The following is a 13,440-nucleotide window of genomic DNA, read 5'->3' as shown; positions in this document are numbered from 1 at the left end:
AAGTCCTCTTCAAACACAGTCTAGTCAGCTGACTTTCAACAGCAAGTGAACAGTGGCATTAAATAACGCACACAATCAATATACCCTCTAATTTATTTTGGAGTGCACGGGCAATTTGCATAAGTGTGTGGCCCCTTTAATTTTTTTGCGTAGACGAGCTCATGCAGTAAATTAATGGAGCCAACTTGTGTGTGACCTGCGTGGGAACATGCAACCACACAGCTTAGAGGAAGCATTTCTCACAATCCTCACCAACAACTTCCTTATGTCCATTTAGCTGGTTGCTGTTAGGGGTCATTAATTGCATTGCTAGGCTGCAAACTGATATGGAATCTCTTTAATGAGTGCTAGCGGGCAATTTAATTGTCAATCAGAGCCTCAATAATCCTTTGGACTGTCATTCCTAAAGTGTACTTCAAATTTTTTACAAAGATGTAGTTTTGTGCTGAATGAGGTGCTAAACTGGAGTTGCAGCTCAAGACCTTGTCTTGCTCACCACGCAAGGGTCAGAAGTATCCAGGGGAAATCACCCCCAAAGACTCATGCTGCTTGTGCCTTTATATAAGAAACAAGAAACTGTCATGGAATGAAACAGCAATGTTAACATATGGCTCTTACATTACCAAACTACTTGTGATATATGTGTCATTACTGAATGAGACTCAATTCCCCAATGGAAAGAAAGACTACAGTGAAAAATTTAACAAAAAGCTCAATAATTCCTAAGGGAAATTAATTTCAGAACTCTTTTGGAGAAATATAGACATTAATATTTCAATACAATGGGGGAGAGAGTCCAATTATTAAATCTGTTGGGAAGGTTTATCTTCATGTGGCATTTTTTCTTAGCATTACTGAGCCTTCTTCCATGGGAGATCATTTGTGTTTCTTTAGCCAAAAAGGAGCTCAAAGGAGTACAATAAATACTCTTGTGCTCTATTTGTTTCTGAGTGCCGTTGAATGGCTTTGGAAGTAGTTCAAAAATAGAATTGTAGAGGTGTTGGTTGCCCTTTGGGATCATTTGATGATCATTTTTTTTGTTTATACTCCAGCAATGGTTCGAGTCACTGATGTACCAATTCCTTAAAGCTTGGAAATTACTTCAAAATATTCAACAGTCTTTATTTTCTTATTCTTGATATTAGTTCATGCAAATTGATTACCAGTTAAAGACAGGATCGTTGAACCCCATCCTTTTAAGTGCAGGGGTGTTACTGCACTAGGCTACTCTGGTCTGTTATTATGGATGCAATAAACTACTCATTTCAACTCAGTTTCATTTACTTCCTTGGTCTGGAAAGTAACTTGGATGGCAAAAAATTATTATAATTTACATATCAAAGGAGCAGGTATTTAGTTCATATTTTACTTGCTTACTGAAAGATATTTATTATCAGCAGAAGGAGTGAGGTTACATGTAGAAATGTTGAAGGTTACTAAAAACACCCTGCAACTACAATCATTCACCAGTTGAAAACGAAGCAGAGAGCTGCTCAAACAAGTAAAAGAAGGAGTCATAGGAACATAGGGCAGAAATTTCCAACCACCGGGGCGGGGGGTGGGGGGTTGTGCCCGAAAGCGCTGAGCTCTCCCTGTGCAGGCAGGGAGGGGAGGATACCCTGAGTGGTTCCCTGCGCTCTTTCACACATGCGCGCAAAAGAGCGCAGAGATCTCTGTGCCTCAGGGAAATCAATTTAAGATTTTAAAATTTAAGTAAAGGAAAAAAAATCTTTTAAAACATGTCCCCTCATGTGACAGTGTCACATGAGCTGGGACATGTCAGTGAATTTTTTCAAATTTTTTTATTTAATTAATAAATCCTTCATGAAACCTCATCCCGCCCGTGGATGAGGTTTCATGAAAAATGCGAAGGCCGCCTGGGCTCTTCACCTGCCCGTCAACTTTAAGGTTGGACGGGCAGCTCAGTTAAGTGCTTTAATTAGTTTTTAACAGGCCTTAATAGGCCTTTGACAGTTCGGTGGGTGCGCAGCCAACTCTGCTGCATGCCCGCCAAACTGAGGATCAGAATGATTCGCGGTGACATCAGGATGACTGCCCAATGTCACCGTGCGCCATTTTACGTGTCGGTGAGCGGGCCCCGCCCCCTGCTCACTGATGGGAAAATGCTGCCCATAGGAATCCACGACCAGGAGTAGGCCATTTAACTCCACAAGCCTCTTCCAACATTCAGTGAGATCATGGCTGATCTGTGACCTAACTCTGTGAGTTGAATTTCCCAGTGGGAGTCGAGATCCCAATGTCGGGCCCATATGGAGATTCTGAGTTCCTCCCATGATATCAACACGCACACTGGCACAACTTTCCAGGAGGTGACCTTCTAATTGGCCACCTTTGCACTCGCCAACCAATTAAGGGTGACAGGTGGGTTCCAAGGGCGCACAGCAATGTTAGGCTGACAGCCCCACTCAGAGAGGGGAGTGCTTCCGAGGCAGGTAAGTGAGTGCGAGGGGACCTGTAGCGGGGAAGCCTCATTGATAGAGCTTGAGGCTTCTGCACATGGTGGGGGCGGGGTGGGGTGGGTGGAGGGTTGGGGAGTTGGGGTGGAGTGGGGGGGGCAGTGATGTGTGCTTTGACGTTGGTAAAAAGCCAATGGAAAATAGCCCCTAAGTGGGGCCTTATTGGACTAATTGGCTGCCCACTTCCATGGAGCAAGCAGTTGACCCAGTTCCCAGCCCACCTGTGGGAAAGTCCCACAGAGGAGGGAATGCTTCCGGGAACTATCCTGACATTGCTCCCCTCTGACCCCGTCTGCATAGGGCCAGAAAAATTCTCATATCCCTGTCTTTACTCTATATGCATATTTATGTAATAATATAAATATTACAATTTGGATACTCTCCAGATATTTCGTATTTTGCCAACATCTTCCATTACTCAAAATGTGATAATGTCACTGAATGTAGCATGTGCCACTTGTACTCTCTGGCCCTGAGATTTCCTCCAGAGTGAGAAAAAAGTGGCAAGGAGAACGATTTTCAGACAAGAAACCCAGAAATAAGGGCTGAATTTAATGATGGGACATCGTTTCGATTTTTTACAACAGATTTCCCACCCACCAGACAGATGGACAGGCTACTTCTCCAGTGGGAAAGCAGTCGGTTAGTCAGACATTGCAGGGATTGGTGTGAGTGCGGGGGTCAGACATCATGGGGAAATCAGACATCACAAGGGGAGAAGGGATGGCGTCAGACAACATGAGGTGTTGGGAATTGGCTGATCTTGGGGTCCTATCGTGTTGAGGTAACGGTTTTGAACCTTGCAGAAATACTCCTACTCCTCTTGACTCACAAGCAGTGCAATAAAGGCACTTACCTCATCATCTGGCCCTTCTTTCCTACACATAGCTGTAGAAACTGCAACTGCACAAAATGCTCAAGTGTGATCGAACCAAGGTTTTATATGAATTTAGCATTGCATTCCCCCTCCAACTTTCGCATTTTATTCTTCTAGAGGTTAATCCCAGTACTTTGTTTGCACACTTCATGTACATGTCAATTTTTGTTGATAGTTTTAGTGATTTATGTATCTGCCTTCCAAAACTTCCTTGCTTCTCTAACCTAATTAATTTCTTACTTCTCAAGGATTAAGTAGCCTTCTTATTCAACCTACCAAGATGAATCACCTCACGCATTATATAATTACATTTGCCATTTATACCCTTCAGTCTGTAAGCCTATATATCTTTTCCATATTTTGGGACATTCCTCCACATTATTAGCTATACCATCCAATTCAGGATAATGTACAAATTGTAACACTATGCCTCAAATTTCTGAGTTCAAATCATTTACGTAATGAACATTAGTGGATCACTGCAGGATACCACTTCCCACTTTTTGCCAATCTGAGAAGCTTCCTTTAATGCTGATCTTCTGTTTTCTGGTTTATTGCCATCCTTCAATCCATTTCACTACCAGCTCTTGATTCCACATGCCCTGAGTTTTGTCATGAGTCTCTCATGCAGTAACTTCTCAAAGGCCTTCTGCAAGTCCTTGAGGTAGAAATTGGTTTGCATTGCACCCATTTTTTGGATGCAAAACATACCAATTTAACAGTGAGAAGTCTTGCATCCAATCCCAGTCAAATGGCTTAAACAAGAACTAAGCCGCTTGAAGAAATTGGCTGGGAGCCTAATGGCTGTTGAAGTGCCCCTCTATTAAATAAGTCAAAATGAGCAAAGCAAGCATCAGGCCTGCTCATCTTAGCATTCCAACTAAAAGTTATTTTTAATTTTTTATAACTCTTTCCTGTGAAGCCAGGAGGTGGAGAAATGCTCCTTCTCCTTCTCTCCACCATCTCCATAGTCCTAGTGATTGCGGTCTAATGAGTCAGGTTGTCCGAAATTCAATCCTGAATGTTCTTATCCAGAAAGCTAAACAGTGAAGGACAAAACTGTCTGGTTTTGAGGCCAATCTTCCACATCTTTATAAACTTCTATTTATAAACATGCACCTCTTAACCCAATGATCACAATTTCAATCTGTTCCTGTCTACAGGAGCATAAGTTAATGCCCACCACCTGCATACAATTAAACACAACTAATATATAATGAACGCTGGAGAAGAGCATGGTGGTGCGATAGGGCCTGGCAACTCATATGCAATACTTAGATGAGGCCCTAGGCTCAATTTTGTCCAGACCTGGGCTTTTCTGTTAAGGTATGCATGCTGGGGTGCTGTTGAGGCCCATAAATGGGCTAAACTAATTTCTACCCTCACGTGTACCACATCAACAGCAATGCTCTGTCTGCTTTCTCTGCAACTTCAAAGAAATTAAGATTGTTTAAGGTTGATCTTCCTTTTTGAAGTTCATGCTGATGATTTTTTAATTGCATTCTCAGTCTGTAGACATTTTGTTACCTGTTCTTTGACCCAAAGGGTGAAATCTTGTGGCAGCAACAGAAGTCTTGCTGGATATCTGGTGAAAGCCCCATGTCTCCTCTTTTCGGGGAGGCCCACCGCATCTTGTGCACTTGACATCAGGCCTTCCCAGGGACCAAGGACCCCAGGGTGAAAGTCCTGCCCACTGAGAGCTGCTGGTCAACCACAAGCTGGCAGCTCTATTGAATGGCAGCACCACCAGGGAGGTGGTGGCTGCTGCTAGTTCAACACTCATCTGAGGCCTAGGATCGTCACTGGATCCCAGACCAGAGGTGCCTGAAGGTGGGAAAGGGGTCAGCAGCAAGGGCCTAGGGTTGCTCTCAGCAACTTTACCGATGCTGGCTCCCTTGATCAGGCACTGAGTGCCTTTGAATGAGGGGACCTCCCCCACCACTCCCCAGGAGCTGGCAATCCACAGGCCTTCCTGCCATGGGCTTAATTAGGATGGAGGCAGGAGGTTGGTGGGGGGCGGTTGGTGGGGCCATCCACCTCCTTCCCTCCTGGTTGAATGCTCTCCCAGCCACCAAAATCACCATGGGGAAGGGCACTAGATTCCGCCCCACGATTCTAGTATCTTTTCCACCTTTGGCGTTAAGGTAACTGATGGGGGCGGGGTGAGATGGTTTACTTTGGGCAAGGCACTAATCAGGTGCTGTGATAATGAAAAATAAACACACCTGGTTTAAAGTCTGAATTTAGCACACGATATTCATCCTAATTGCTGATTATCATAATTCTAACTTGCCTTTGGGAAGGATTCTTCCTCCTGTCCCTCTCTCCTACAGCAGCTGGTGCTGTTCTCATCTCCTCCTTCCATTCCTCATCCAGACCAAGAGGGGGCCTCCAGCAAGATGTCCCTGGCCACGTACTCCCTTTTCCTGGTCTCTCCTATAAGGTGTCCAATAAGGTAGACTAGCACAGCACTCACTTTTTTTAGGTGAAATCCTCGGAGAAGTTGCTGAATAAATACTTTAAAGTGTTGGTAATGTCTTGACAAAGTGTTCCATAGGTTCTCCAATGTGTTTCAGAGCCCCCATTCATAATTCCAGCAGTAAGTGAACATGAAGTCGCACTTTAAGTAGCACTTGAAAGCCACATCTCAAACAGCTGGTTATTTTCAGAAGAGGGATTAGGGCAAGCGCTAGCCACCAAAATGCCATGCAGCCTCTTATTAAGCCTCAGGACAATTCCTAGCACAGGCTTACTTTACCAAGGCAGTGCCTGGCACTAAAGGCAGGCTAAACTGATGTTTCAGTTCAAAACCAATCTTGGACACCTCAGAGGATCTTTAGTGCTTGAATGCACTTCTGAAAATTGCACCCCCACCACCCTGGGTCTATATGGAAGTATAGAAACATTGCGCCCGATCAGATTTTAGTTGACATGAAATGAGCTGAAAAGACTATTAATGTAGCAGTTCAAATTGTTGTGCCTCACCAGTAAGGGTAACAGTCTTGAGTTCCCATATTGGCTTAAGCATAATCTAAAGCACAAAAAGCCTTTCTCAGTTTTGTTTGTTTCCATCTGAGCCATTAAATGAAATTCTTGAGGCTCTATGACAGGGGGTCCTACACTTTTAACACAAGCAGCCTTCTGTTCACTTAGCGTTGTGTCAGATAGTCATGAAGAGTTCATGACTCCTTTCTTTGTCACTGACATGTCAATAGTTAAGCAGTTTAATAGATAAGAGCTAGAATTAATTGCAAATAAACTTGAAATTGTATTCGAAAGGAATGGTTGTTGTTGTATCTCTTATGCTTCTAAAGTGCCTCTCTCCTTTGTGTGTTGCTTTGTTCAATTGAAAAAACAAGCATTTGTACATAAAGAAGCACTACTTTATTTTTTTTGACTGCCCATGCATTCTTCTTGATGAGAATGAGAAACAGTTTTGCACAGAGTGAAATAGTTGCTCAAAGATGATTTTACAAAATCCGATCAGCCTCCGCCCAATAATCAGTAAACCAATGAAAGGAGACATCCATTGGGCCATCAAGCAACACCTACTCATTTATAACCTGGTCCTTGACACTCAGTTCAGGTTTTTAGCACCAATCTGCTCCAATCACAATTTTGATCCAGGTATGGAAGTGAGTGTAATTGCCTTTGATTTTAAAGCAGCAGCCAATTGAATATGGCATCAAGGATCCTGAGCAAAATTCATTAGATAGATTCAATGGCTAGAATCATAACCTGATGCAAAGCAAGGCCATTGCGGTTATCAGGGACAAATCATCAAAGGCATAGGATGTAATTGAGTTTTTCAGGGAAGTGTCCTCAGCCGAACCATCTTCTGCTGCTTCATCAATGGTGAACGTGGTCAGGAGTGGAGCTGTTCTCTGACGATTCCACAATTTTCAGCTCTATTCACAACTTCTCTAATAATGAAGCAGCTCATTGCTAGCTTACACCAGGGCCTGGACAACATCCAGACTTGGGCTGTCAAGTGGCAGGTAACATTCACACCACGCATTGCCAGGTAATGGCCTTTGAAAGCCCCACAATTTCCCTTGACCTTTTGATCTTTGATCACAGAGTCCTCCACCATCAACACCTTGGGCTCCACACTGACCAGAAGCTGAACTGAATTGGACCAACCATATCAATAAATATGGCTCTAAGAGCAGAGAAGAGACTGTAGTTTGCAATGAGTAGCTCACTCCTGATCCCTCAATGTCTCTTCATTATTTACAATGCTCAAGTCAGGGGTATAATTGAATATTCACCACTCACCTTGGTTGGTGCAGCAACAACACTCAATAAACTCTGTATCATCCAGCACAAGGCAGTTTGTTTGATCAGTATCCATGTTGCTGGACTCGAATTCCACCACCAGTGCAGTGTGCATGAGCTGGAGGATGCACTGCAGCAACTCAGTAAGGTGACTTTTACAGCACCTTCCTTCCCTGAAACCTATGCCATCAATAAAGACAGGAACAGCAATGTTGTGGGAACAGCGTCAAATCAAAGCTCCTGTCTACATCACAGGTGCTTATAACTCAAACATATACTGCCAGTCATTCATCATTGGTGGACCAACGTCATGGATTGCTCAACTTAACATCAGGTGGAAGCTGCATTGCCACAAGGAAGGCAACAGTTCAAGGAGATGACCCAAAATCATTTTCTTACAGCAGCTGAGAATGGGCAATGGATACAGTCTTGCCAATGTCATCAACATCCTAAGAACAAATTTTTAAAAATATTTAGTGAAAATATGTTAATTGATTCATCTTTTGGTTTTACAGTGAAATGGAAATTTACTGCATTATTTTCTTGAAATACTAGGACTGCATTATACCAGCCCTCAGGGAACAGGCCCTCAAAGCCATGCCCAATTGAGACACTTCAGTCAATTAAGGGATTCTTCCTGCTTCCCTTGGCATTTTACCAGTGGTGAATGGGCCCTCACTGGGTAAGGTGCTTATCAAGTAAACCCAAATGGTTCCCGGCAAGTTCCAGGCAGGAGGTATCTTCCTGTTTGGGTACCCATTAGTCCATGGTGGGCCCCCTCAGTGGCAATGGCCACCCCTGCAGCAGCAGTGCCACCTGCCCTCACCAACCACTACAGCACACACCCCCACCCCCCAACCTTACCAGGGCCTGTCTGACTATTGCTGATACCCCCAGACCCCACTTATCTTGCTTTGAGGACACACCGTCATTACTGCACTCTCCTCCTCCAGGTGCACCACCAGCAGTGGTCTCTGCCCCCAGGGGCGCTGCAGGGGCTGCTAAGCTGCCGGCCTTCTGATTGGCCACATCATCGCTGACAAGATGCTGCCCAGGTCCCATTAACTGCTGAAATGAGTTCACCACTCCCCCATTGTTTAAGGTCTGGCTAAATGTGAGTTATAATGCTGGTACAATACGTAAAGAAAGAAATGTTTGTTTATATAGCACATTTCATAATCTCAGAATATCCCTAACCGATTCACAGCCAATGAAATATTGGCCAAAATCTTCCTGCCTCCAGATCGTCAGAGATGGGACGTACGTTGAAAGATGCTTCTCTGGACCCTGCAGGTGTCCTGATGCTAGACATAAGTGGGAATTTCCCGGGAAGTTTAAACTTCCGATGGACAGATTCCTTGCTGTCCAGGCCCCTCTGTGAATGTCTCTGACCCTGAGCTCAGGCAGAGACTTGAGCCAGATACGCAGGACTTACCTGGATACTTATCCAGGAAATGTTAGACAGTTTAATACCTGGTCTAACAACTGTGTAACTCAACTAAGCAACACAACCAACACTCCCCAATCACCCCCCCGGACCACCCAACTACACCACACCCACCGAGTAACCAAAGACCCCCCTGACTAGACCCAACTACACCCCGACCGTCCAACTACCCTGACAACGTGACTATCTCACTGACCAGACCCAACTACCCCCCACCTGACTACCCACCCCACCCAACCCAAAACCCTCTGCCCACCTGACTACCCACTTACCACCTGACTACCACCCGACTACCCCTGACCAGATCCAACTAGTTTTCTGTGCACCCAACTACCCAACCCCTGACTACCCCGACCCAACCTGGCCTACCCCACCCCACCCCCAACCACCCGCTAACCCCAAACCAAGCCCGACTACACCCCGCACCCGACTACCCCTCCAACCACCTGACTAACCCCCGACCCATCTACCCACTTCACCCACCTACTTAACTCATCCGCCTCACCCACCTACTCATTCACTCATCCATTCACTAACCCACAGTCATTCATTAAAAGACCTGAAACCCTTAAAACCTTACCTGAATAAGGCAACTACTGTCATAATAAAGCGGTGTTCCCTCTCCTTTCCCCAACACCACGACGCTTGCTGGACTTACCCTGAAGATGATGCGCTATCCATTTCTGCTTCAGCTGGGATTGGAAGATCCCAGAAGAAATGGATTGTATCATCAGCCTGGAAAAAACATTACGGCCAGCAGTGCTGCGCTCAGCATTGCCACTGACCAGAAGATCTAGGCCATTGTCACTGTTGTAATGTGGGTAAACAAAGTAGCAATGCTCTTGCAGTAAAGTCCAAAAGGCAGCATCTCTGACACTGCAGCACCCTCCCAGATGATGCACTCAAGCCACTGGAGTCGAATTTGAACCTGTTACTTTTTAACTCAGATATAAATGTTCTATCACTGACCCAAGACTGACACCTACAAAATCATTGTTTGGAATATACAGTGTTACTTAAATTGATTGGATTTGCTACCTCAGGAATTGCCCAATTGTCATTTTTAACCTATTGGCAGAAACTATTGTCAGCTGTGTGGAATATATTGTTTATTTTGGCAGGAAGAATAAAAGAGAAGCATATTATCTAATTGGTGAGAGGTGCAGAAGGATCTGGATTTCTTAGTGCATGAATCACAAAGGGCCAGTATGCAAGTACAGCAAGTAATTAGAAAAGCTAATAGAATGTTATCATTTATTGCGTGGAGAATTGAATACAGAAGTAGGGAGGTTATGTTTCAGTTATACAGAACACTAGTGAGACCACATCTGGAGTACTGTGTACAGTATTGGTCATTTTATTTAAGAAAGGATGAAAGTGCGACGAAAACAGTTCAGAGAAAGCTTACTAGACTAATACCAGGAATGGGCAGGCTGTTTTATCAGGAAAGGTTAGACAGGCTAGGCTTGTATCCGCTGGAGTTTAGAAGAGTAAGAGGCGATTTGATTGAAACATATAAGATCCTGAGGGGTCTTGACAGCGTGGATGTGGAGGGGATGTTTCCTCTTGTGGGAGAATCCAGAACTAGGGGTCACTGTTTAAAAATAAGGGGCCACCCATTTTAAACAGAGATGAGGCGAAATTTTTTCTCTCAGAGGGTTGTGAATCTTTGGAACTCTCTTCCTGAAAAGGTGGTGGAAGCAGAGTCTTTGAATATTTTTAAGGCAGAGGTGGATAGATTCTTGGTAAGCAAGTGGGGGGGTGATAGGTTATCGGGGGTAGCTGGGATGCAGATTTGAGGTTACTATCAGATCAGCCATAATTTATTAAATGGCAGAGCAGGCTTGAGGGGCTGAATGACCTACTCCTGCTCCTTGTTTGTATGTTTGTATATCAAAATATGCAATTTTCCATTAATACCATCCTAAGTCACTGCCCGGACTACTATTTTTCCCATTGTGGTAAATCCACACAAAAACTCCAGAGAGTTGGAATATTGCCTCTTAATCTCCCACCTTTCAATCTAAATACATCAGTAAAACAAATGGGAAAAAAATTGTGTTAAAAAAATTGTGTGCTAAAACATTAATAAAAAAATTAAAGACCATTCTCTTGCATGCATGAACTATTCTCCTCCAAATAGCCTCCTCGATTATTCAAGGATCACTGAACCACGGCTTATGCCATGATTTTACACAGGTTCGGGCATGGAGACAAGCCCCAAGTCTACCTCAGCTGGAATGGGGATCGAAGCCTGTGCTGTTGGTGTTATTCGGAACCACACGCTATCCATCTAGCCAACTGAGCAAACTGGCCCCCTGTGCGTGAGCAATTAATTGGCATTTAGCTGTGAGCTGGCAGCATTAACTGAAGGGAAAAATAGGAAGTCAGATTTCTAAGTGAATATTGTAAAGCACAGCAATTTCTGTTTCAGATGATGAAGCTGCACTGTTCAGCTCCTTGTGCAAAATACTTGAAAATCCATTATTTGCTTCTTCTCTCATGTAACAGAATGATGAAGTGAACACAGTTCGAGTGAAAGAACGAGGCCAAGATGTACTCATCCTGAAAAAAGTGTCGTCATCTAGCCCAGCCCCCACAGCAGGGAGTGCCCGGAATGATTGGAGGTAAGTGGTTCACATACTCTGCAGAGCACTCAGCAGCCAGATGGATCAGATCAGCTGGAGTCTAACAGTGAGAAAGAGCAAAAGACAACACTGAAATTATGTAATGCTCTAATAGTTAGAAATAAAATAATAAGGGAACAGTATGGGAAGTTCAATACTAAGAGTTTTTGATCCCTGTATGGAAGACAAAAGGGTTTCCAAAATCTTTGAAGATTGTACTGATGTGACCTTGCCAGCTTTTGATGTGCCTTATTTTAAATATATTGATGAGGATTCAGAGGATGAATGGAGTAATCCTTCACAATCTTCAGCAGAAGATGACTCAGTCGGAACTATACTGTCTAATAGGTACATGGTTGTGGCTGGAACCCCTGAGAAGATTCTGGAGCATCTGCTGAACTATATACACCTGGACGAAGGTGAATGCAAAGAGACAGGTAAGGGCTATTATCCTGCCATTGAATCTATGGATACATTTATATGATTAGGTAATATTTATACGTACATCTTGCATGGTGCTGAAAGTTCGATTTATTATTATTTTGATTTTTCTTTACATAAATATTTTTGTTAATTGCTTAACTGAATATAATTTATACAATGCTGTACCACAAGGAATTTTAACCAGCTCTCTAGATCTTACTGACCTTTATCAGGTTTTACCCCTTGTTTACCATTTTCTAGTTTTAGAAGCAAATTTTTAAATGATCGTTTGCAGAAAGCTAAATTCAAAGCAATGATTTTCACCGTGTTAGTTAACCACTACCTGCCACTGTTTCTCCCTTCCTGTGATATAAATTATAAATCCATAACAAAATGAATGAAAATGGTTCTGAATCACGCACTATGCTCCGGATAGAAAGATGGAGAGGCTATCTGTATTCTAAGTGGTGAAATAATACATGAGATAGGATTTCCTCATGATGCATTAAGTGGTAAAGCATTGTTGTTACCTACCAATAATTAGAGGAATGAAACGAGCATTGTAAACCTAATGGCAGCTTTAAAACAATGAGAGAATAAACAATCCCAAACTATTACTGACCTTTAAATGTCAACATCAACCCTACAATTCTTCTGGTCAATTGCTGAATCATATTAGGTTCACTTTTTGTGTCTAGGTGTTATGTGTACACCTCTGTCAAATAAATTGGGTTCAGAAGTAAGGCAAATACAAATCATTCATTACTGTTGAATTTTATATGGTGATGAACGTTGCGCCAGAAAATAATCTGCATATATTATAGTAGTCTTATTATGAGCCTTGTTAAAACACTTTGAGCCAAACAGTGACACAATACATTTAGTGAAAGCACTTGAAACTGAAACATTACTTTTACTGATTGCTTGTGCTAAAAGTTTGACTGTAATTCATGTTAAATTCTAGCTTAGTGATCAAACCCATGGGATTCTATAGAATGCGTTGCACTTTATTTTGGATCTTGACTGCGCCTTGCTGGATTTAATTGGGCAATGTTGGAAAATTTCCAAAACCCTATATGAATAAACAATGTTGCCTTTTTCAGCATTGGGATTCCCAGGGAGGCCTGAAGCAGGGCAGAGTGGAACTTCCATCCACCCATTTCAAACAACCGTAAATCTATCTGAAATCTGGGGTCAGGGTTGTACAATGGTTCTTGGTAGACTCTCATGTTAGCAGGGTGAGGGAGGGATGGTATCTGAGCCACTGTGTCACAGTGTTAGTGGTTCTGCAGGGCTCTATAAAGCATTAAA

General features: G+C 43.2%; 1 protein-coding gene across 2 annotated transcripts in view; it reads left to right on the top strand.

The window, feature by feature from the left end:
• LOC144678872 (rap guanine nucleotide exchange factor 5-like) overlaps nt 1-13,440 on the top strand; it is a 282,112-nt gene that overhangs the window by 167,042 nt on the left and 101,630 nt on the right. For both annotated transcript variants that reach the window (XM_078538871.1, XM_078538872.1), the window contains exons 10-11: nt 11,591-11,706; nt 12,055-12,143. In XM_078538871.1, coding sequence (XP_078394997.1) covers nt 11,591-11,706; nt 12,055-12,143 — 205 coding nt within the window. The remainder of the gene's footprint in view (nt 1-11,590; nt 11,707-12,054; nt 12,144-13,440) is intronic.

Source organism: Cetorhinus maximus, chromosome 3, assembly GCF_964194155.1.
Source record: "Cetorhinus maximus chromosome 3, sCetMax3.hap1.1, whole genome shotgun sequence".
Classification (NCBI taxonomy): domain Eukaryota; kingdom Metazoa; phylum Chordata; class Chondrichthyes; order Lamniformes; family Cetorhinidae; genus Cetorhinus; species Cetorhinus maximus.
This window is presented reverse-complemented; position numbering and strand designations above follow the sequence as displayed.